This window comes from Pinus tabuliformis, chromosome X (genome assembly GCF_031772625.1).
Source record: "Pinus tabuliformis cultivar Carrire ecotype Pingquan chromosome X, CPIR1, whole genome shotgun sequence".
Taxonomy (NCBI): domain Eukaryota; kingdom Viridiplantae; phylum Streptophyta; class Pinopsida; order Pinales; family Pinaceae; genus Pinus; species Pinus tabuliformis.
The window spans coordinates 1505429813-1505454080 of NC_142308.1; the positions used below are offsets into that span (position 1 = coordinate 1505429813).

The following is a 24268-nucleotide window of genomic DNA, read 5'->3' on the forward strand; positions in this document are numbered from 1 at the left end:
TGACATATGGTTGCTACACCTTGAATCTAGATACCATATATCACTTTGTTTTTCTTGTGCTACATTACAAGCTAAAAACATGCTATCATGGTTCCGATTTTCTTTTGTAAAATTTACACTTGGTATGTTACTAATGTCATATTGCTTCTTTCTACACTCATTTGCATAATGACCATACTTACGGTAATGACATTGGACTTGAAATTTATCATACCTCTGACTTTGTGCTTGATTTTGGCTTGGGCCTTGACTTGGATTTTGATTGCTGCCCCTTCCATTTGAGGTTGAAGGATTGATTCTTCCACCTCTATGTGAGCTTCTTCCTCTTCCTCTAGTATATGATCTTCCTCTGCCTCTACCTTGACCAAATGGTACTTGAGTCTTGAAGGCATGCTCCAATGAGGAGCTTGCTACTCTATTCAGTCTATGTTCATGAGAAATCAGTGATGCATTAAGTTCATCCACTGAGAACTGTAAGAGATCCTTTGTCTCTTCTATGGCCACAACAATGGCCTCAAACCTTGATGGCAAACTTCTCAAAACTTTCTCAACTATTCTTCTTTCCTCAAGTGTCTCACCATGGGACCTGATTTGAGTAACCAACCCACTTACATGTGTAAAAAACGAGTCTATATTATCAAACTCTTTCATACAAAGTGTTTCAAAATCTCTCCTTAGCATTTGCAGTTTTGTTGTCTTGAATTTTTCCATGCCTTGGTAGGATGTCTGGAGGGTATCCCATGCTTGCTTGGACTTCATCGCTGTTGCAACCTTTGGGAAAATACTTTCATGAACTGCTTGGAAAATATAGAACAGAGCTTTTGAATCCTTCTTCTTGTTTTCCCTCAACAAGTCTCTTTCTGCTTGATACAACGCATTGTACGCTGCTGCATCTGCTTGGAAAACCATTCTCCACCAAATCCCAAATGTCATGAGACGAAAACAGGGCCTTCATTGTAATAGCCCAATAATCATAATTTTTGCCATTAAATTGAGGTATCTGAGGATTAGTCAAGCTTGTGCTTGATGTTTCCATTTTTGAGTGTAATAAAAATTTCTACATGCTGGTAAATTCCCTCCAAAGGAAAAAATAATTTGCCCTAAAAACAATTTTCACTGTTAGTAAAAACACTTGTTTTTACACTAACAGAGTTTAAACCGCTCTCATACCATGTTAGAAAAATAAATTTACGGGCAGAGGAACTCAAAAATCGGTTGCCGAATGGTAGGGAAAGTCAACTTCGGAAAGGTAAATCTTAGATTGCGACGAGGATATCGCAACCACACAGGGACTTAATTAAAACACAGAGTTCACTCACTACAAAACAAAGTAAAATAAAAATGGTTGCAATAAATCTAGTCATGAAGACTTAAGACCACATCGCAACATAACATACTTTTGATTATAATATAAAACATTAGAAAATACATTGGCATGATAAATTAGACGCTGAAGTAAAACACAAAAGACTTACTACGATATAGGCTTCACTGGGTTAATCAAAATATAAAACATTGGAAAATACATTGGCATAATAAATTGGAACCTGCTCCTCCAAGTAAAACACAAAAGACTTACTACGATATAGGCTTCACTCGGTTGCGGAGTAAATTTCTGTAAAACTAGTTTTCACGCGTCCACGAAAATTTCTTCCATGATTTTCTCCTCACTACCTCACAGAGTCTAGCTCCCTAACTTGCCCAACATAGCCAATGTTACAAATGAATTTTACTTGCATATTTATCCTAACATACTAATTTCACATTAATTACATGACAAACAAAATAAGCAACACGAAATGAATGTTTGCCCATATCTATTTATTAAACTTCATTAAATGATTTAACCTCTCCGATGTGTTGCGGATTGGTCCGCTCTAATCTTCTGTTCTCACCCCTGTCCTTTAACCTGTAAACAAAATCGCCACTGTGCAGTGGCTGACTGGGAAAACATGATGGTTGTAATTGTGTTTAAGGCAACCATTGGGATTATTATTTCCAACCAGCCGGAGAGCCCATGATGAAAGCACCGCAATGGAAATAGAGGAAAATGGGCATCCGGTTTCCATGGTCTCGGGGTAAATGGATTGAAACCACCGGATCACTTTAAACGAATGGGTATATAGATTGATGATAAAACTGAATCGAAGTGATCTGCACTGAAGTGATGGTAATGTTCATAACGTGGCCACATTCCGGTATGAGTAATATTACATATATGATCGTATATGCAACAAGGTAATAAGGTAATTATTCCGGTATGAGGAGTAAAATTACATATACATCGTATATGTAACAAGGTAATAAGGTAATTAGGTCGATAGACCTTCCTATCCATCAAAAATCGTCAACACTTTTACCTTACTTTGTTAGATCATGTTAGATCAGGTGAGACACTTTCAACCATTGATTTGAAGTGTGACTGTTTTTTCCAAATATCAGTTGAGTTGCCTTCTTTTCACCTCCGAGTTCTGCTGTGCACTCCGTGGCATGACAAGACATTTTCACTGCTATTGCAAGATATTTTTACTCCTTTGTCCCATTCTTTTATGTCACTTTAGAAGATATTTTAATTTCTTTTTCCAATTCTTTTACCATTATCCCGTATTTGTCTCCTTCCTCGCTAAGATTTAATGAAAAATCATTAGGGATCCCAATTCCTCTCTCGGCTTTAATGAAATCTTGGTCGGTGGTTCGTTTTACACAACTTCTTGTCTGCGCCACCATAATTTATAGAATATGTCATTGATGGCGCCTGCGCAAAGGCTCTGGGGAATGCAAAGGCAGGTTTTGAATTTATACAGAGGATTCTTGCGAGCAGCCCGATCCAAAGATTTCCCCGAGCGATGCAGAGTAGAGCAAATTGTATCTGCAGAGTTCAGAAAAATGCGAAGTACGTAGGTAAAAAGGATTTCACCACATCGAGTATTTGCTCTGTAGAGGCAACAGGCATTTTGAGCTCTTGAAGACCGCTACTGTAGGTTATGTCATTGGTGGCGCCTGTGCAAAGGCTCTCGGGAATGCCAAGGTAGGTTTTGAGTTTATACAGAGGATTCTTGCGAGCAGCTCGCTCCAAATATTTCCCTGAGCGATGCAGAGTAGAGCATATTGTATCGGCAGAGTTCAGAAAAAATGCAAAGTACGTAGGTAAAAAGGATTTCACCCACATCGAGTATTTGCTTTGTAGAGGCAACAGGCATTTTGAGCTCTTGAAGACCGCTACTGTAGGTTTACCGGTTGTTGAGGTCAGATGATTTTTGTTTTATATTTTCTCAGTGATTGCATTTGATTTGCTATAAACTGCAGCTGGTCTAGGGTTTTCAGGGTTTTGAATTTGGGGTTCCTCAGAGAGAAAGTTGTATTGGTATGGTGGGTACCGAGAGGCAGATCAAGTTTCTCGCTAAAATCCGATTCTGAATGAAGGACTAACCGTAACCTCAGGTCTTTATGTATGCCTATATATCCTAAAGTACCTGGCCCTGTTATGCAAAAACTCTGATCAGATTGCCACTGGGGGAAATCTTATTCATCGCTGATACCTCCTCTTGAGCTGCACACCCAGCTGCCAATACGATGTTAAGGAGCAAACATGGTATTGTGTCTGTATTATTACAAGTGTATGAGTACAAAATATGTATATTGTCTTTATTTCTATCATTATGCATCGGTATTTGCGTTTCAGGTCTCATTTCTGGTATAAGAAATATTGCTTTCATATTGTTTTCATAAAGTATAAGAAATATGTATAAGGTATTAATACATTTTGTTTTCATCTCTGCCCTTATCATTGATCGGGACTGAAGGCTCTCAGGGAAATGCATAGCTATTTTCCAATGTCCAGACATTTCTACTAAGGATCTCTAATTCCATTGTTTTCACCATGGTCCTCTGTCATAGCTATGTCGTACTTGTGAGGTCCTGTACTTAACCAAGGCACAGCTCCAAGAATTACAGCTTGGACTCTGAATATTTCTGATCTTATTCTGTAACAGGTGGTGGATGTATGCAACTTGCAAGATTCACTGTTCTGCACACAAAGATCACAACAGTGTTAACGCATTGAACAACCATGATTTCTTACCTTATTTTGTAACAGGCCCTGGATGTATGCAACTCGGAAGATTCACTGTCTTGCACAGAATGATCACAACAGTAGTTAACGCATTGAATCGCCATGATTTAATTGGTGTGATTGTTAAAGGTTTTACATATTCCGGTATATTTAGCATGGAGGCAATATGCCTGGACTATCTGGTTGATAGTGGGTTGGTTATGAGTTAAGGAAAGGACTTTCTTTCTGGCTGTGATGCTTCGCGATTGCTTTCTCCATATTGCAATAGATTATTCGTGTGTATCATTTAATGCAAGAAAATGTCTCTTGATTTGACTCTGATGTACCCTCCATGTGACACATCAATTGGTGAGATGTCAAATATTCAAATTGGCATGCACACGTACTTTCTTCATCTTTCAATTGCCACTGCTTTACATTCGTTGTATGGGTCAAGAATGATTATTGCTGACACCTGCAGTGGGGTCCTTAATGGAACTGTTGTTAAATAAAAAATTACTTGGTTAATGGAACTGGTGTTAAATAAAAAATTACTGGGTTATGGAACAATATTTTTGGAAGTGACATTTTGGTGAGCCTTCCCTCGATTACAAAGTGAATATACTCAATGAAACATACTTTAGTATTTTAATTGTTATTGGCAGTGAATAGTTAAGGGAAGCTAATTCATCATTGTTATTTGATTAAAAAATCATGTTATTTGAAATTAAACCACACCACTGAGGTGGTACATAAGAGAGCAGAGTTTTATTCTTACTAAATGCTTCTAGATCTTGGTCCATTAAAGTGTTTCCTGAAGTTCCAGAATAACAAACTCTTAGCCAAAAAAATCAGGTTACTTGAAATTAAACCACACCACCTAGGTGGTACATAAGAGAGCAGAGTTTCATTCTTACTAAATGCTTCTAGATCTTGGTCCATTAAAATGTTTCCTGAAGTTCCAGAATAACAAACTCTTAACCAAACAAAAATTGTTTTTAACACATATTTCTAAACCAACCAATAATGTTCTCACAACATAATAAAATTATTTTTATAATTTATTTTTAAATTAAAAATTTTAAAATATTTTAAAAATTTTGATTTAATATATTTTAAAAATTTAATAAATATAAATGGTATTTCTTTACTATATTCTTTTAACTCCACTATAAAACATGAATATATCTTAACAAATTATCAAAAAATTTAGATAATTGATTTAATCTTAACCACCACTGGATATTTGATTTGATTAATCACCAAACATTGGAAAGTGGAAAGTTTAGTACGGATGACTCTTATCCTTTACCCAATTAGTTATGTTAAGCTGCATTGGTTCTATTGATATTCAATTTGATCCATCACTTTACTTTTTTTTTATTTATTTTGATTAGTTGACATGTTTTTTTTCTAGCTCCGACTAGTCTAGTAATCTTTTCACCGATGAGTTTTAATGCTCTAGGATATTAAAAACAAATCTCCACTACTTCTATTTTATTGATTTAACGATACTAATTTTTATTGATTTAACGGTACTAATTTTTACTGGTTAAGACATGGAAGAAAAGATTATATTATTTGTAATATTTTGTATAACTCCACTACGTTGAGAGTGCCAAAGTTTCCTTTTCTGATCGGTCTTTTGAAACCAATTGGATGAAGGGAGACATTTTTGCATATTGCTTTTTCGCTGCTTTGGGTGCAGAGGGAGACATTCTGCAGATTGTTTTGTTTATGGGGAAATGGTTGTTTGGTCTAGATATACCTTTACAGCATTATGGGGAAATGATTGTTTTGATCTAGATATACCTTTACAACATTGTGCTTTGTGAATTGAACGTTGCTGGAAGGTAAGTTTCGTGGAGGGACGGCTCGATAATCGATGAAGAAGAAGAGAGTTATGTAGGCAGATCAAGGAATCAATTTCAGGCAAGGAGGAAGAGGAGTTAAAGAGTTTCCCTTCGGGTTTTGTTTCCAGTTTTCTGGGCTCTTTCTCCAGATTTGAGCTACTTTGTTTCGAGTATTTTGTGATCACATTCAGGGGTAGATGCCTATTTTTTGTTTTGAATATATATATATATATATATATATTTTGCCATTTAGTAAACAAAAGGAAAGGATAAAGTTAAATATACTAGCAATTGTCCCAAAAGGTACAAAGAGAGGCAGATAGGATTATTAAATTAGAATTGTTGAATTTCTCTAGAAGAGATGTTGGTTCAAGCCTAACAGATGAGCAATTTGAGCTGGCTAAAGGCCTTCTAATTGTTTTTATTATTGTAAAATTATATTGATAATTCATTGGTTTTACTTTCAAAAGCTTGAAGGAATTTGAAGAGCAGGTATAGAATTGCTTTGTGGGATTTGATCCCAAGTGCTCAGTTGATTGCTTTAACTTGCCTGGAATAGCAACCTTGAGTGCTTTGATAATTGTACGTCTGTTGGGTGCTGGTGATCGTATCGTCTCCCCCTGCATTTTGATTATTATTCAGAGAGCTGAAGAACGTTCCACTAGAGTCAACAACGGATATGTTCTTAGTCTTATCCTACAATATTACCTTGATTTCAATTATTCATTTTAGGTGTTTTATGGAACATCTTTAAGATAATAATTGTAATCCTCGCCTCTCGACATCTAATCTATTTGGAGACTTGCTCTTTTGAATAATGAAACAGAATTTCCAAACTTGCACAAGCCCAAATTTTGGTCTTACATTGGGTTCATGAAAAACATTAGACTAAGTGAGCTTTTACTAAAGCCCAGATTTTATGTCAAGCAACAAAATGCAGCAAGCATAACTCCTAAAGCTTCAACAATTAACAACACACAATGCATCCTCTTGCACATGATCTATATCGCCAACTATCACCCATCCCTTGCAATTAATCAATGCAACATGTGTTATTAGCCTCACCTTGCTTTCTTCCACTTCGGAGGTTTTCACTATGCACAACATGTCCTCCCGTCTCGTGGTTGAAAAATGTCTAGAGAAAAAATAAACTAAAAATACCACATATCCATGCTTGTGGTTTCTCAGGTGGTGTACCTGCTGACCTTTTTATGAAGCTGATTCTAAAGTTTATACACCAATAATACCTTCATTACCGCTCTTACTAAAGTGCAAATCAGTCTCATGGAACAAAGACTACTGAATGGCGGGTTAAAGCGCTATTCAAACAAAGCATATCCAACAACAATCCAAATTGTGGGTATGATAAAAGCAGTCTAGGATCGAATAAAAGCGTTATAAGCTAAAAGATGATCAAAATTCATAAGCAGCCAGTGAGGAGTTCCCAAGCCACAGTCTATCTATTAACTTAGTAAGCATAGAGTTACTAAAAGCGTTATAAGCTAAAAGATGATCAAAATTCATAAGCAGCCAGTGAGGAGTTCCCAAGCCACAGTCTATCTATTAACTTAGTAAGCATAGAGTTACATTTCATTTGCCAGCTCGAAATCCAAAAAAGAAGAAAAAACGAGAAAGCATTTATCAATTTGCAAATTTCGTTACAGCTAGTTCATGAATGACGTTGGTAAGCCGCAGTCAGAACGTGAGTGTCTAATTAGATTCTCACAAACCAATTAACTTTTCTAGAAAAATTCAATAATTCCAATTTAATAATCCTACCGGCATCTCTTTGTACCTTTTGGGACAATTGTTAGTTATTTCAACATGAGGAGTTACTTAAAATTAGAGAGTGTTGAGTGTCTGGAGTCAACTTGTCAAGTGATAGACAAGTTGAGTGTGTGGTTGCATGTCAATATATTTTAGGCGATTAGCTGGTTGGTAAAGGTTAAATATCCTTTACCGGATTTATTGTAATCATCAATTTTTTGTGTCATCAATAGAAAAACCACAACTCTTGTATTTTATGTCTTAATTTGTCTTTAAACTCCTCTGTCTTTCCAACAAATTGGCATCTGAGGGTTGCCAATCAAACCTAGTTTCAGAGTGCTTTGAGCATGATTGAAGGTTCAAACAGCTTGGCATAGTTGTGACGACCACATTCGCTAATGGGCTCTCAGCATCCTTCCTCTCGATTTGAAGCACACCTCTCGTCACTGGACGGTGCCCATGTTACACAGCGTGCTTGCTAAAGACCTTCTAGTTTTCTATAAAGAAGGTGGTTATCTAACAAGTGTAGAGCCCTGTTTGAATCCTCAATGTCACGAGCTCACAATAAAAATCAAATTTTCTTAAAATGAAAAACTCTAGATATAACTTTCTCTATTTCCATGAGTATTTGATTGTAATACCACAAGTAGGATCAAAATGTTATAAGTTCTGCACACCAAGCTGAGAAATGCCCTTTGTAATTGTTGCAATTTTCATCTGTCAACAGGATGCTAGACGTAATGATGAACATATCCAAGACTTGATGTAAACGGAGATTATAAATATGTTTAGTTGTTTAAATCAAAATAATGTTGTTCAAATAAAAAAAACTACCACATAATTGCTTCACAAAGATTAAAGGTTGGACTGTGGGAGTCACAATCTGGAGGAGGACAGAGCCTGATGAATCAAATCTTTTCTTAAGATTTTGCCCGTGGGGGACTTGGGAATTGAATTGACAAATGCTACTCGACGTATCCTCTTGTATGGCAAAACCTGCACTCAGAAGATATTTTCGTTTGGAAATTAACAGATCTAAAACAAAAGAAACCAAAGTTTTAGCTTGAGAGGAGGCAAGTTAACAAACAAAATATGTGTTTCATTTACCTGTTTTGCAACAAATTTTTTTACATCTTCTTCGGAGAGATTGCTGTCAGACTTCCTCACAATAAATGCCATTGGTATTTGACCTGCTTCATCATCAGGATACCTACCATACAAACCCAAAACACAGAGTTGCTTGCTTCAATAAGTAAGATGTATGCAATTATCTATAGCTGAATGCGCAAACGAATAGAGGCATCAATTAATGTTGCAGAGACACTGTGTGCAAATCTAGAATTCTAAATAAAACTTAAAAGATTTTGCCCGTGGGGGACTTGGGAATTGAATTGACAAATGCTACTCGACGTATCCTCTTGTATGGCAAAACCTGCACTCAGAAGATATTTTCGTTTGGAAATTAACAGATCTAAAACAAAAGAAACCAAAGTTTTCGCTTGAGAGGAGGAAAGTTAACAAACAAAATATGTGTTTCATTTACCCGTTTTGCAGCAAATTTTTTTACATCTTCTTCGGAGAGATTACTGTCAGACTTCCTCACAATAAATGCCATTGGTAATTGACCTGCTTCATCATCAGGATACCTACCATACAAACCCAAAACACAGAGTTGCTTGCTTCAATAAGTAAGATGTATGCAATTATCTATAGCTGAATGCGCAAACGAATAGAGGCATCAATTAATGTTGCAGAGACACTGTGTGCAAATCTAGAATTCTAAATAAAACTTAAAAGATTTTGCCCGTGGGGGACTTGGGAATTGAATTGACAAATGCTACTCGACGTATCCTCTTGTATGGCAAAACCTGCACTCAGAAGATATTTTCGCTTGGAAATTAACAGATCTCCAACAAAAGAAACCAAAGTTTTAGCTTGAGAGGAGGCAAGTTAACAAACAAAATATGTGTTTCATTTACCTGTTTTGCAACAAATTTTTTTACATCTTCTTCGGAGAGATTGCTGTCAGACTTCCTCACAATAAATGCCATTGGTATTTGACCTGCTTCATCATCAGGATACCTACCATACAAACCCAAAACACAGAGTTGCTTGCTTCAATAAGTAAGATGTATGCAATTATCTATAGCTCAATGCGTAAACGAATAGAGGCATCAACTAATGTTGCAGAGACACTGTGTGCAAATCTAGAATTCTAAATAAAACTTAAAAGATATTTATTAGCTCACTAAATGGTAAATCCAGCTAATCAGACTCAAAAGTGATTATTGACTGAGTGCTAAATGGTAAATCCAGCTAATCAGACTCAAAAAAGTGATTATTGACTGAGTGCAACCGAGAACAAGTTTTGGGTCGCCCTTCTTAATGTACTGGATGAAGTGCATCAGAACTATGATGAGGTCGTTCCAGAGGATATCTACGTCTCATACTGGATGCAGGGCATCAGAACTATGATGAGGTCGTTCATGGGGATATCTATGTCTCATACTGGATGCAGCGCATCAGAACTATGATGAGGTCGTTCCAGAGGATATCTATGTCTCATAGTGAATGCAGTGCATCAGAACTATGATGAGGTTGTTCCAGAGGATATCTATGTCTCATATCCACAGGGAAAAGAACCAAGTGGCAGACTACCTCTCAAAAAAGGGATGTTTCTGTACGCAGGGAAAGTTAATCTATTCGGCACTTGAAAACGGTCTCCTTTAAATATGATGGCCTGGTAATGACTGATTTCTACAGTTCTTTTTGTATTTTTTGCCTGACAGAACAGTTCTGCTATCTGTATCTCTCTTTTTGGATGATCTAGGAAAACAAAAGAGTCACAGTTAGTTTTTTTATAGGGAAATTTACTTTTTCCAGTATAACTGAAAGCATAGAAGATTATACTCTGTTACATGGGAATCCCTCCCGAGAGGTGGGAAGTCTATTCCAATGGTTCCTGTATTCGAAGGTGGTAAACCCATTCCAATGGTTCTTGTTTTTTTTTTTGAGTTTTGGAATGGTATGGAATTTAGCGGGAGCTGTAATGGGAGCTAGGGAAAGTTCCGGAAGTTTTGAAGACTTTTTCTAGTTGAAGTTGGAGAATACAAAGTATGTAGAGAAATATGTTGAACTGTCCACAAAACATGAGTCTATATTGAAACCTTCACAGGAAGAAAGGCCAAAGACATCCTTAACACCCATATCCTTAATTGAGAAACTTGAGCAATCTCTTGATGGGTTAAGGAAGTGTGTAGCACCTCGATGTAAGGGCGATATGTGGGATGTCAAGATTGTGTATCCATATTGTATGTGGCAGTCAATGCTTAAACATTATAGTTGCTTTACTTTTTCTCATAAAACTGTTCTTTCGTATTTTTAAACCACAAATTGTTTCAAAGACTAATCATGTGTCAAATAAGCTATTAGCGAGAGACTCAGAAAAAACACTAAAAAATATATTTATATATATATAAATTATATATTTATATATTTAAATTGATTTTAATATTTAAATATTTTAATTCAATATTAATTTTGATTATTATATAAATTATATAATTAATTCTTTATATAAATATATATATTATTATATAATATTATCCTTCAACGGTTTTTCTGTAAATTTTGGAAAAAAAATTAACCGTTCCCGACACCAGTACGTTGCCAATGTTTCCACGTTAAAAAAACTGATGCAACATAGAGATTATATACTGATGCAACATAGAGATCATATTTTGAACTTTAGTACCTTCTGTTCTTAGAAGAACAAATGCGAAAGGCATATATAAAAGAACCAGAAGCATGAGGATAACTACTTTTATATTAATGGAAGTATGATGATTTATTTCTTATTGAAAGCAAAAAATTGGTGGTAAATCCAGCTATCTGTAGAACTTGGAAGGTATATCATATCAAGAAATAGAAAATGCAACTCACAGAATAACAGCAGCATCAATAATCTCTAGGTTTGAGAGGAGCAACTCCTCTAACTCTGCCGGTGCAACCTGAGAAAAAAAATCCATGGAAGTTTATGATTGTGGGTTTCGAATTGAAATTAAAATGGTCCATGAAATGTTTTGTACCTGATATGCTTTGTACTTGATCAACTCTTTTATTCTGTCCACAATGAAAAGGAAGCCCCCCTCATCAATGTAACATAGATCCCCAGTTTTCAGCCATGCTTCTGAGTCTAAAGTTGATGCAGTTGCTTCGTCATTACGAAAATAACCTGCATGAAACAGCCAAATACTTCATATATTTTCTAGTCAAAAGCTGGGAAAATCAATATATGGATGAGAGTGCTATGGCATCATACTCAGAACCTGTGGTTCGCGAGCAAGGGATGGGTTGCATGCACAACTTTCTCGAAGCATAGATTCATTTGGCGGGAAATATTATTTCTGTTCATAAGATGGTTCTGGGTACAGAACATACAAACTTAAAATGTCACAAGAGCACTAAGTACACACTTGTGGGAAGACAAATTAAGGATATTCAATGGCATTCTTGTGGATTGTTTGATGTGATTTTGACTTTGGGGTACCGCATGCTTACTGGGCATCCCAAGTGAGCCATGTTCTCACTGTGGCTATGGAATTCTGAATTTGCTGCTTATGAAGTTTAATATTTTGTTCATAGTGGTCCAAGTGAATGGGAGTGCTATCCAAATCATTCTCTCAAAATCAAAAAAATTGGAAAAATGGAGTAAAATATAAAAAGGTCTGCAAATTTGTTAAAAAATCTCATGTCTATCAGGAAAGGACGAGATGATCACACCATTCATGATTGTAGGTCCCCGTAACCAGAGCTCGCCCTTATGGTTAGGTGGCATAGCTTTGCCACAGGCTGTGTCCACCACTTTAGCAATCCTGCTGTTCCGTAATGTCTGTTTTCTTCATCTGTTTTAGTGAAGGATACTGACCCGTTAGACTCTGTCAATCCATAACCCTGCCCAATAATAACTGTCTTCCATTAGCGTTTTATTTAAAACACATATACATGCCAAATCAAAATCAAAATTAAGATTTATTGGACTTTCTGGTGTGCGATTTTTTGGACGGTTTGGTGTTGGACCAGAGACCAGCTGAAAAAAGTCTAAAGGGGAATTTTAATTTGTGTTATTGGTGTTGGACCAGAGACCAGCGTCTCTGAAAAAAGCTAAAGAAAATCTAAAGGGGAATTTTAATTTATTTTAATTTGTGTTATTTAAATTATTTTTATTGTATATAGATTCATTCAGCATTCTCTGCTCTTAGATTTAGATTATGCGGCACTCTCAGGCACTCTCTGCTCTTCAATCGATTATGCAGGGTTACACAAGTTAACTTGTAATTTCAATAAATTTTACTCGGATTTATGTAGGGTTACACAAATTAACTTGTAATTTTAATAAATTTTAGTCGGATTTTAGGGAAATTAAACATGAAAAACCCATTAAATTTGCGAAATAGATATGTTCTGTGTATGGCACCTGTTGAACTTGAACGGTCGGAAATCGAGCAGTGAAATTGTCGATGACGTCTCTGCCAAGAGGCGCTCCACCGCACGCGATTAGGTGAAGCGAAGACAAATCGTAATTGGCAACAATAGGAGACTTATTGAAAGCCACCAGAATGGGTGGAGAAACAGGGACGATATTCACTCTGTACTTCTGTATGGCCAAAAGCATTTCAGCCAAATCGAATTTGCGCATAACTACCATGGTACCCCAAATAGCAATGCGAGAAAGTTTATAGAAAAACCCAAAAACATGAAACAGCGGGACGATGGATAAAAATATTTTCCCTCCCTTCATATCGTCTCTGTTCAGAGCTCTAGATATCATGGCAATGAGATTTCTATGGGTGGAGATGACTCCCTTGTTTTTTCCCGTTGTTCCGGACGAGTAGAGAAGAGTCGCAGTGTCTTCCTGTTCGATGTCCACTGGGGGGAAGCCGTTAACGTCAGACTGCAAGAGGAGGTTTAAAGTAGAAATACAGTCCCCGCCAGAGCCTTCCTCTGTTTTTGCTGCCTCTATGAGAATGACGGGCAATTGGGTTGCACGAATCTTGTTGATCAGATTTGCTGGCGTGAAGATAATTACCGGTTTCGAATCTGCAACCCTGGTGGTCCATCATCATCCCAAAGTGAATATGAGGATAATGTGCCCATCATAATAAAGATATGGAATATAGTTATACTCATTAGAATAAAAAATTTCGACGATGTATCATTATCTTACCTTCTTGGTAGCACCGCTGAAGGCTTCTTAGTTACGCCGAGGAAAACTGAAACACTGAGTTAGCTTGTCTGTGCGTGTCCATCATCACGTCAAAGTGAATATGAGGATAATGTGCCCACTGCAATAAATATATGGAACAAAGATTAAAAGGATGACTATGAGATAATGTGCCCACTGCAATAAAGATTAAAAAGATAATGTATCATTCCAAAGTGAATATAAAGATAATGTGCTCACTGCAATAAAAACATGGTATACATATTAAAAAAGGAAAATAAATAGTCATTAGAAGAAAAGATTGGGATGATATTTCAATTTTGGCAAAATGAATCTGCTACAAACATAACGCTTATGATATTCTAGTCGCCGTATATAGGAATTTAGGCATGTTTCATAATTAGGGCTTTCTTCATTCTTTTGCAGGTATATATTTTAATGGCTAGAGTATAGTACTTTTTAAATATTTTGGATCTATTGAGCAGTTGAGACGAGTAGGTCATGTGAAGTAAATGATTTCTGTGGGACTAAATTGTATCGTGTACGATTAGTATAAAGTTGGGTAAATATTACATTTGTGTAAGTTTTTAATTTTTATGTTATTATGATAAATAACTATTTTTTCTAACTTGTTTAATATATATATATATATATATATATAATTTTTTAATTAAGTAAAGGTTTTTGTAGAAATTACATAAGAGATTCATCTCATCTTGATAATCAATCGTACTTGTTGGTTCGAAAGGCGACCAAAAATTTCTCTTATATGATTTCTACTGAGAGTCTTTACTTAATTCATTATGGAGTATTGGTACACCGTACCGAGCGAGGAGATGTTTAGGAACTCCATCTCGTCCTAGATGTACCTGTGTAAGAAGCTGCGGTATTTGAGTACCAAATGCAATTAAGAATCCATGAGACCCCACTGTGTGTGAAGGGTATGAAAAATGTTTGTGAACTCCGACACATCTTGGTCCATTCCCTACCGCAACATGGTCCACTTTATGTATTTGTCCTCATAGCTTTTGACAGGGTAGTACTGCTCCTTGATCGCATCTCGGAATGAATTCCAAGGAGCGAAAATAATCTTTTCCTGACTGGAAAAATCATGAACAGAAAAATACCCTTCTAGTATATTTAACCATTTATCTACGGCATTTGTGTCTATCTGACCCTCGAATATGGGGATTTCGAAATTCACTTGTACCTTAAAGGGTGTGGCGTTTCCAAAATAGCTATTCAAAGCCGATGCGTCACCCCTAGGTAGCCGCTGAAAGATCTGGGCAAAGTTTTCCATCATCGCGTTCCTTTGTCGCTCAAGGGCTTCTTCAAGCAAGATTTTGATAGGATCTCCTGCCCCCTCGTCTTTCTTTTCATCCACCATGGTAGGCCATCGGGATTTGCGAGGATGGTCTTGCAAAAGTTCAACCAGTTCAAGCCCTAACTCCTTATATCCTAACTTCGTTCGGGGCATGCAAAGAAAAACAGAGAAAAATGAGATCGCTCTGATACCACTGATCCAGATTTAAATAATAACACAAAAAATTATAGAGATAGCCATAAACACAGACATGCAACAGAAATAATACTTCATTTCATTAATGTAAAATACTGAAATATGCTTACAAACATAAATGGAAATAAATTAGCCAGGGTGATGGTAGCTTATCTCTAAGAAGAGATATAGCAGTTACATGCCTCTAAACTGTCTTACAATAAGGCTCGAAGGCCTATTTATTGTTGAGAAACAATGGAAAACCCTAAACATCCAAAAGCCTAACCCTAGAAGATGAAACGCCAAACTATGGGCCCCATTTTGGGTAAATCGGTACATCAACTTCCCGGGGTTGTAACTTTTTCATATGATCTCCGTTTGACGCGCACAATACCTCGTTAGGTCCACTGATGTTGCTCCCAGTTTTCCCAAAAAACATCATTTAGGGCCTCAAAATAACTTTGGAAGTTCAGGACCCGAAAAACTGCTAAAAATAGTAAACTGTGCTACAATTAAGGAAACTAAAAACGTGAAATACAAAATGGTGGGGGTCCAAGTGGAATTGGCAGGTGGCCACCAATATCCTCCTGGATCATTCCTTCATCCTTAAGAAGCAATGGTCCCCATTGCATTGAGTTCCTCCATGAGATGAGGAAACTTCTGCTGAACTTGGTCCCTGGTGAGCCACTTGCCCTAGTGAAGGAGTTGGCTTGCTTTGACAACTCGATATAGTTGGATCTTGTGCTGACGAGTGTGCTTGATTTGTGTGTCCATGATCTGGTCAATTGTAGCTTGTTTCATGCAATCTGGATTTAACTCTGTGGGTGTGAGTTGTTTTGCAATGTCGGATGTGTCTAGTAATCGTGGAAAGTATGGCTGAAGGCGGTCCACATTGAACCTTGGGTGTAGGCCAAGGAATGGGGGAATGCAGAGCTAAAATGCATTATCTCTCATAGCCTTAGTAATGGTGTAAGGACCATATCGGAGTGGTCTGAGTTCCCGATAGGCTTCGGTAAGGCATTCCTTTTGCAAATGCAACCAAACTTTGTCACCCACCTGAAACTTGTGTGGCACCCGATGTTGATCATGTCACTGCTTGTACTTGGCATTTGATTTCTCCAGAATGTCGTGGACCTGCTCGCGAATATGTTGAATGTGCTCAATGAAGTTGTTTGCCTTATCTGTTTCGAAATGGACATGAGCCGAATCTTCCTGAGTAGCTGCAAATGTTATGGCCACATCAATGGGACATAGTGGTTGGAATCCCAAGCCCACCTGAAAAGGGTTGTGTCAAGTCGAGCTATGGAGAGCCCGGTTATAGTTGTGCTGAACATAGGGGAGGTTCTCATCCCATGTGCGTAGATGCTTTGAGTTGTACATGAGAAGAATGTGTACGATCATCCTGTTGACAACCTCTATCTGGCCATCAGTTCGGGGATGGAAGGTTGTGGACTTAGTGAGTTTGGTGTCCAGTATTGACCAGAGACTGGAACAAAATGTACAAAGGAACCTGCTGTCCCGATATGAGATGATAGACTATGGGATCCCAAAGTGTATCCACACTCATTCAAAGAAGAGTTTAGCAGTGGCTTCTACTGTGATATTCTTCTTGCAAGCCACCAGAATGGCCATCTTCGAGAACCTGTCGGCGACCACAAAAACACATTCGTTTCCATGCTTCGTAGAAGGAAGGCCCGACATGTAATCCATCGAGATGGATTCCCAAGGTCGACTAGGGGTAGGCAGCGGGGTATAGAGGCCTTGCTTCTTGATGGTTGGTTTGGCAATGGCATAGGTAGTGCATGATCTGATGTACTTCCCGACATCCTGTCGAAGATTCGGACAATAGAAATACTTCTATAGTACTACCACCATTTTCTTGACCCTGAAATGCCCAACAACCCGACTGTAGTGTGCTTCCAAAATCATCTTAGCACACGCGCTTGAAGGAACACAAAGGTGACCCACGTGGCATAACAAGGCATCCTGGAGGTGAAAATATGGAACATGCTGACCTCTAAGAGTGTCTAGTATGTGTGGCCGAATTCTGGGTCACTTTTGTAGAGAAGTGGCCAATCAGAAGTCTCGTTCCCACAAGAGTTGAGCACGGTGGTTAACGCCATGATCGGTGGTCGACTGAGGCAATTTGAAACATTATTGGTGTTGCCCTTCTTATACTTTATATTCAAATGGAACTCTTGCAGGTATGTGGAACACTTTTGATGGTGATCATTCTGCAATTTCCCTTGGGTCTGTATGAATTGTAGGGGCTGATGGGCTGTGTGGATGAAAATTTCCTTTCCCAAAATGTAATGCTTCCATTGTCGACAAGCATGCACAATGGAATACATCTCTTTGTCATAAGTGGGATACTTCTGGACTGTTTCTGAAAGTGTCTCATTGTGATATGCCACTGGATACCCATGTTGAGTAAGGACTACCTCAATAGCATAGTCAAAGACATTTGTCTCAACCTCAAAGGGTTGTTGCAAGTTTGGTAATGCGAGCACTAGTGCTGAGCAGAGGCGATATTTCAACTCTGTGAATGCCTTCTATTGAGATTCAGACCAAAAGAATTTTGCTTTCGCTCCTCCCTTGGTGACTTGACTCAAGGGCCAAGTGATATGATAAAATCCCAGCACAAACTTGCAGTAGAAGTTGGCAAGACCCAGAAAGCTGCGGAGCTCTGTCAGAGTGGTTGGAGATGGCCAATCTCGAATGACTTGGATCTTGGCTGGATCCACATGCACCCCCCTTCATCAATAATGTAAACTAGATACTGAACCTAGGTAATGCCAAAAGTGCATTTCTCCAAATTGGCACATAACTTGTGTTTCCGTAGTGTTTGGAGAACCTGTCGAATGTGGTGGAGATGCTCTTCCCAACTCTGGCTGAAGATTAGGATGTCATCCAAGTATACCACTACAAATGAGTTGGTGAATGGCTGCAAGATGTCATCCATTAGCCTCATGAAGGTTGCAGGAGCATTCGTCAACCCAAAAGGCATAATCAAGCATTTGAAAAGGCCCTCCTTGGCTTTGAAGGCAATCTTCCACACATCAGAGGGTTCTATTGGTACCTGGTGATATCGTGACTTCAAGTCGATCTTGCTGAAATGTTTTCCCCCCTTCAGTTGGTCTAGGAGGTTATCAATCGGTGGGATCGGGTATCTATTTTGGATAATGATCTTGTTCAACGCCCGATAGTCAATACAGAGTCTCCAAGTCCTATCATTCTTCTATACCAACACAATCGAGCTCCCACAAGGCAATGAACTCGGACGGATGTGACGTTTCTACAGTGGCTCCTGAATCTGCCACTTGATTTCATTGTTCTCCAGAATGGAGTGCCGATAGATTGGTCCATTGGGCAGTGACACCCCTGGGGTTAGATCGATGGAGTGTTTGACTTGACACTGCAGAGAAACCCCTACAGGGGAGGTGAAGATGTCCTCGTACTCCTCCACGACTTTGTCCATCTGTAGTTGTCGTGTGGAGGGGCCTTGTCTGGAGGTGGTGGCCGCCGTCTTCTTCTTTCCTTAAGGGCATATCATCAAAAAAACAAATTCCCAATGAGCTTACTGCATTGTTTTGCAGTAACCAAAGAGATGGTGGTAGGCGGTGCTACCTCTGGTATCCTGTATAATGAATTACCCAAAGAAATAATAACAACGCGAGGCCTTGAGTCATACACAACATGTCACCTCCATAAGTATGGTTGGCCTAATAGTAGATCACAAACATCAAGAGGTGCAACATCACACAATGCCTCATTTGTGAAGGGATTGATGCTGTAGGGAAGGTGACATTGCTCGCGGACTTGGAGATCTCTTCCTTGGTGAAGCCACCTGATACTGTACGGCTGCAGGTGTGGTGTAGTCGATAGACCTAACCTCTTCATGACCTCTGCTGAAATGAGGTTCTTTTGGCTGCCACTGTTGACAATGAATCGCAGCGGTGAACCCTTCACCCATATTTGTGAGTGGAAAAGACGCTACCCCTCCTTTGGATCTTCGGGCTCATTCTTTCGGATCTTGGCGATGGAAATAATGGCACTGAGCTCCGCGTCAATGATCTGCTTCCCTTTGCCATTCCCCTTTCCGGATTCTGACTCAGGGTTAGAACATGCATCTGATTCTGAAGCCTTCCACTCGGCCACTAGCGACTGCTTGGTCCGACACTCACTTGTGTTGTGAGTGGGGCTCTTATGGAACTCACACCACTTCCTGTGTCCTTTTGTGACTTTGTGGTGTTGTTCTTTTCTTGCAACTTCAACAGGTTGTCTTGGGTCACCCCGCCTTGGCTTTGTCCTTTGTTCTTCATATTCGCAGATCCCAAGTCTCGCTTCTTCTGTTTAAACTTTTGCTCGATCTTGACAGCGTATCAGTACACCGTGTTGAGCGAGGAGATGTTCAAGAACTCCATCTCGTCCTGGATGTACCTGTGTAAGTAGCCACGGTATCTGAGTACCAAATGCAGCTTATAATCCTTGATACCCAACTGTGTGCGAAGGGTATGAAAAATGTTTGTGAACTCCAGCACATCTTGGTCCCTTCCCTGCCGTAGCATGGTCCACTTCATGTATTTGTCCTCATAGCTTTTGGCAGGGTAGTATTTCTCCTTGATGGCATCCCATCATGAATTTCAAGTGGGTGCGGCTAAAAATAGTGAGCTCGTACCTTCATCCTTCTGCTCGCAATAAATTTCCCACCAGTCCTTGACGTGGGGGGAATTCTTTGAGAAGAGTGAAAATAATCTTTTCTCGACTGGAAAAATCATTAACAAAAAAATACCATTCTAGCAGATTTAGCCATTTATCTACGGCATCTGTGTCTATCTGACCCTCGAATATGGAGATTTCGAAATTAACTTGTACCTTAAAAGGTGTGGCGTTTCCAGAGTAGCTATTGGAAGTCGTTGCGTCGCCCCTCGGTAGCCACTAAAGGATTTGGGAAAAGTTTTCCATAATCACATTCCTTTGTTGCTCGAGGGCTTCTTCGAGCAATATTTTGATAAGATCTCCTGCCCTGTCTTTCTTTTCATCCGCCATGGGAGGCTGTCGGGATCTGAGAGGCTAGTCTTGCAAAGGTTCGACCAATTCAAGCCCTAACTCCTTATATCTCGACCTCGTTGGGGAAATGCTAAGAAAAACAGAGAAAGAAAAGACCACTCTAAAAAGACCACTCTGATACCACTGATCCAGATTTAAACAGGAATGCAACAAATTACAAAGATAACCATAAACACAGAGGTGCAGCAGAAATAATACTCCATTTCATTAATGTAAATTACTGAAATATGCTTACAAATAGAAATGGAAATAAAGCAGCTAGGGCGATGGTAGCTTATCTCTGAGAAGAGATGTGGCGGCTACACGCCTATGAACTATCTTACAATGAGGCTCGAAGGCCTATTTATTGTTGAGAAACAATGGAAAACCCTAAACATCCAAAAACCTAATCCTAGGAGATGAAGCGCCAAAGTATGGGCCTCGTTTTGGGTAAATTGGTACATCAACTTCCCAGGGTCGTAACTTTGGCATATGATCTCTGTTTGATGCGCACAATACCTCGTTAGAAATATCTATCCGAGGACTACAACTTTCAGAAAAGAAACATTAGTCCATAGACCCATGTTGCTCCCAGTTTTCCCAAAAAACGTCAATTTAGGGCCTCAAAATGGATCCATAAGTTCAAGACTCGAAAAACTACTAAAAATAGTAAACTGTGCTACAATTAAGGAAACTGAGAAACTGAAAGACACAATGGTGGGGGTCCAAGTGGAATTGGCAGGTGGCCACCAATATCCACCTGGATCAGAAGGGGAGGCGAGAAAGGGGGGAGATAAAAAGAACACAGAGGACATATATAAGAGGATTATAAGGAGAGGGTTGGAATCCAACTTTTACTTAATTTCCAACCATAATCTCTCTTGATATTTCTAATATGCCTTTCAATTTTGATCGTCTGCCTAAGCTTCCTATGGTGGAAATAATCAACCCTAGCAATGACTCGGGAATCATCAATACAGACACAATGTTTGGATTTCTCCGCATGCTTAGCAAGAGCCGAAGAGCGGGAACGATTGTGCCTTATGTCTGCAACGTTCTCATGGATCCTCTGGTTAATTGATCGATCCGTTTCTCCAATATAAGGAATACTGCAGGAGCATGGAACTAGGTAAACTCCATTCATGTCCTTCAGGTCAATAGGTTCCTTAACCGAACTAAGAGAATTTCTAATGATTCTCAGGGGTTTGAAAGAAGAGGAGACATTATTCCTTTTAAGGATATCGACAATCTTATCTGAGGTCCTTGGAATAAATAAGAGATGAACCACCGAGACAAGATCAACACGAGTATATTTAACTCTAGGTCCTTTACTGGCTCTTTGAAAGGCCTTGAGGCTCTGAGTTTTGTTGTACGCATTATTTTCAAAAACTTCAGGGAGATAAGATTTCTCTTGCTGTAGGTGGTTTTCATCAGAGATCCTTAGAGCCCGGGTAGCCAGCACCTGATCAACCCTAGCAATGACTCGGGAATCGTTAATACAAACATGGTATTTGGATTTCTTCGCATGCTCAACAAGAGCCGAAGAGCGGGAACAATTGTGCCTTATGTCTGCAGCGTGCTCATGGATCCTCTGGTTAATTGATCGATTTGTTTCTCCAATATAAGGAATACCGCAGGAGCATGGAACTAGGTAAACTCCCTTCATGTCCTTTGGGTCAATAGGTTCCTTAACCGAACCAAGAGAATTTCTAATGGTTCTCAAGGGTTTGAAAGAAGAGGAGACATTATTCCTTTTAAGGATATCGACAATCTTATCTGACGTCCCTTGAATAAATGGGAGATGAACCACTGAGACAGGATCAACACGAGAAGATTTAACTCTAGGTCCTTTATTGGCTCTTTGAAAGGCCTTAAGGCTTTGAATTTTGTTGTACCCATTATTTTTAAAAACTTCAAGGAGATGAGATTTCCCCTGCTGTAGGTGGTTTTCATCAGAGATCCTCAGAGCCCGGGTAGCCAAGGTGCTGAGAACACCAAATTTCTGAGCAAGAAAATGATGAGAGCTAGCATGAAGATATTGTTCCGGGTGAGTTTTTTTGTGAAAAACTTGGTGAAAAAAAAAACCATCATTCATCGTACAGAGGAGAATGTCAAGGAAAGGAAGGCGTCCATACAGAGAATGTCAAGGAATATTCAATAGTTTATAACTAAAATTAGAACATCAAATAATTCCATTTTTTGAATCTCATTTTACGTAATCTCCAATGGCTAGTTCTCAACAGCTAGTTTTCCAAAGGCTGATCCTGAGCTATGAAGCATCCTTGCTATTTATTCTCAAAGATTGTATGATTTCTTTCACCTTGTCCTGAGGATGAACCCCATTAGTTGGCTCGAAACATAGACCCAATCCTAATGATGTGATTAATCCGAAAGACTTTCGTCTACAATATTGATCACAAAAGTCTCAAATCTAAGAGTCTTAACATTAGTGGCTTAAGAGGTCATGGTATTGAGTAACCATAGTATTTGCATGCAATGAAATCTATTTAAAGAATTGAAAAACTTCATTGTAAAATGCCTTTAAAAATCTATTATTTAGGTTGTTTGGTGAGATTGACCAAAGAGAAAGTATATATATATATATATATATATATATACACACACACACACACGAAATTTTTATATTATTATGATTCTATTTTACCAACTATTAATGTAGCTATATAAATTAAATGGCTAGTAAACGTGGATAGACATCAATTCATGATAAACATCAAAATACTTCATGATACATCTTACATTGCTAAGATTAAAAAATCATAAAAATTAGCCAAATGACTTTATTTTAAATAATAATAATTAAAACTTTCAAAAAACACCCAACTAATAACTATTGATAATTAAATTAAAACACTAAAAATTTATTCTAAAAAAATACATCTATCAACCTAATTAAAATTAAAAAAAAAAATTTACTCAAATTTTGCAAGGGAGCGCTTGTTGGATGCAAAATTTAATTCCTCATCAAAGGAGTACCCATGTTGCATACTTTCGATGGACCCTACTACATGAAAAATGAGAAATACATGAAAAATGGTGATTGCAATCACGTTTTTCATGTATTTCTCATTTTTCGTATAGCAGGGTCCATCGAAATTATGAATCATGGGTACTCCTTGGATGAAGAATCATATTCTTCATCCAACGAGTGTTTCTACTCGAAATTTGAGTAAACCCATATGGAGATTAGTTGAAAAAACGAGTTGAAAAAATAGTTTTGTCTTATTTCCGTCTAAAATTTGATGATGTAACCTAATCTTATTTTATTATTTCCTCTATTATTTTATAATTTACTTAGGAGGCCCATTTTAGACCTCAAAAACCCCTGATGGTTAAGGTTGTAAGACGAAATTTTTGGTTGCTTCATGCGCATGTCTAACCCAATATTCACATTCCCAATTTAGAATTTAGATTCAAAGCATATGGGTGTGAAGACATGTGATTTTATTAAGTGATAATTTGTTTTGTTCTAAAGTTTCCTTGACCAATTTTCTTCAACCCAATGGTCCAATTCATCCATTCTCACCTCCAACTTTGTAAACCAAAAGTTTAAGAAGATTTGACTACTTGAGAGGAATCAAATAGAGAAAGTAGTGTGACCTCAAATCTTGAACGTCATAAAAAAAGTCAAAGTATTAATTTTATGAATCTTTTGAAAGAGATAAAAGTGAGAAACTAAAAGCTAATGTACAATGTTTAGAAAATACATGTACCCATGTCCATAGATGAACTCCATACATACTATAAGTATACAATATATGGAACTTAAACAAAATTACATTTCAGCTCTTTAGAAGTCTGACTTT

The 24268-nt window shown here is 38.1% G+C and overlaps 1 protein-coding gene and 2 long non-coding RNA genes across 6 annotated transcripts; 1 reads left to right on the top strand and 2 right to left on the bottom strand.

Annotated features, from left to right (window-relative positions):
* The first annotated feature begins 2607 nt into the window (after window positions 1-2607).
* On the top strand, window positions 2608-4141 carry LOC149145761 (uncharacterized). Its single transcript, XR_016264270.1, has 2 exons — window positions 2608-3592; window positions 3804-4141. It is a non-coding gene; the product is annotated as an uncharacterized LOC149145761 (long non-coding RNA).
* A 3805-nt stretch (window positions 4142-7946) lies between these two features.
* LOC149145762 (peroxisomal OPC-8:0-CoA ligase 1-like) lies at window positions 7947-13282 on the bottom strand. 4 transcript variants are annotated; one of them, XM_089447154.1, is made up of 6 exons: window positions 13148-13282; window positions 12454-12624; window positions 11760-11905; window positions 11614-11681; window positions 9215-9317; window positions 7947-8667 (listed from the first exon to the last, which is right to left on the bottom strand). In XM_089447154.1, the coding sequence occupies exons 2-6, from the start codon at window positions 12506-12508 to the stop codon at window positions 8548-8550; spliced, it is 492 nt and encodes a 163-aa protein (XP_089303280.1). In that variant the 5' UTR covers window positions 12509-12624; window positions 13148-13282; the 3' UTR covers window positions 7947-8547. The 4 variants fall into 4 exon arrangements, 3 of the variants coding, with proteins under 3 accessions (XP_089303280.1, XP_089303282.1, XP_089303281.1); XM_089447155.1 differs by lacking the exon at window positions 7947-8667 and adding an exon at window positions 8702-9103; XM_089447156.1 differs by lacking the exons at window positions 9215-9317; window positions 13148-13282 and adding an exon at window positions 9651-9753 and having other exon boundaries at window positions 12454-12523.
* Window positions 13283-13578: 296 nt separating this feature from the next.
* LOC149145763 (uncharacterized) lies at window positions 13579-14028 on the bottom strand. Its single transcript, XR_016264162.1, has 2 exons — window positions 13898-14028; window positions 13579-13778 (listed from the first exon to the last, which is right to left on the bottom strand). It is a non-coding gene; the product is annotated as an uncharacterized LOC149145763 (long non-coding RNA).
* Between the last annotated feature and the right edge of the window lie 10240 nt (window positions 14029-24268).

Coding starts and splice junctions, on each gene's coding strand:
- LOC149145762 (XM_089447154.1), bottom strand. CDS start 12,508: ATGCCACCTAACCATAAGGGCGAGCTCTGGTTACGGGGACCTACAATC. Junction 11,682..11,759: donor TCAAGTACAAAGCATATCAG/GTACAAAACATT, acceptor TTTTTTTCTCAG/GTTGCACCGGCAGAGTTAGA. Junction 8,668..9,214: donor AAAAATTTGCTGCAAAACGG/GTAAATGAAACA, acceptor TTCTGAGTGCAG/GTTTTGCCATACAAGAGGAT.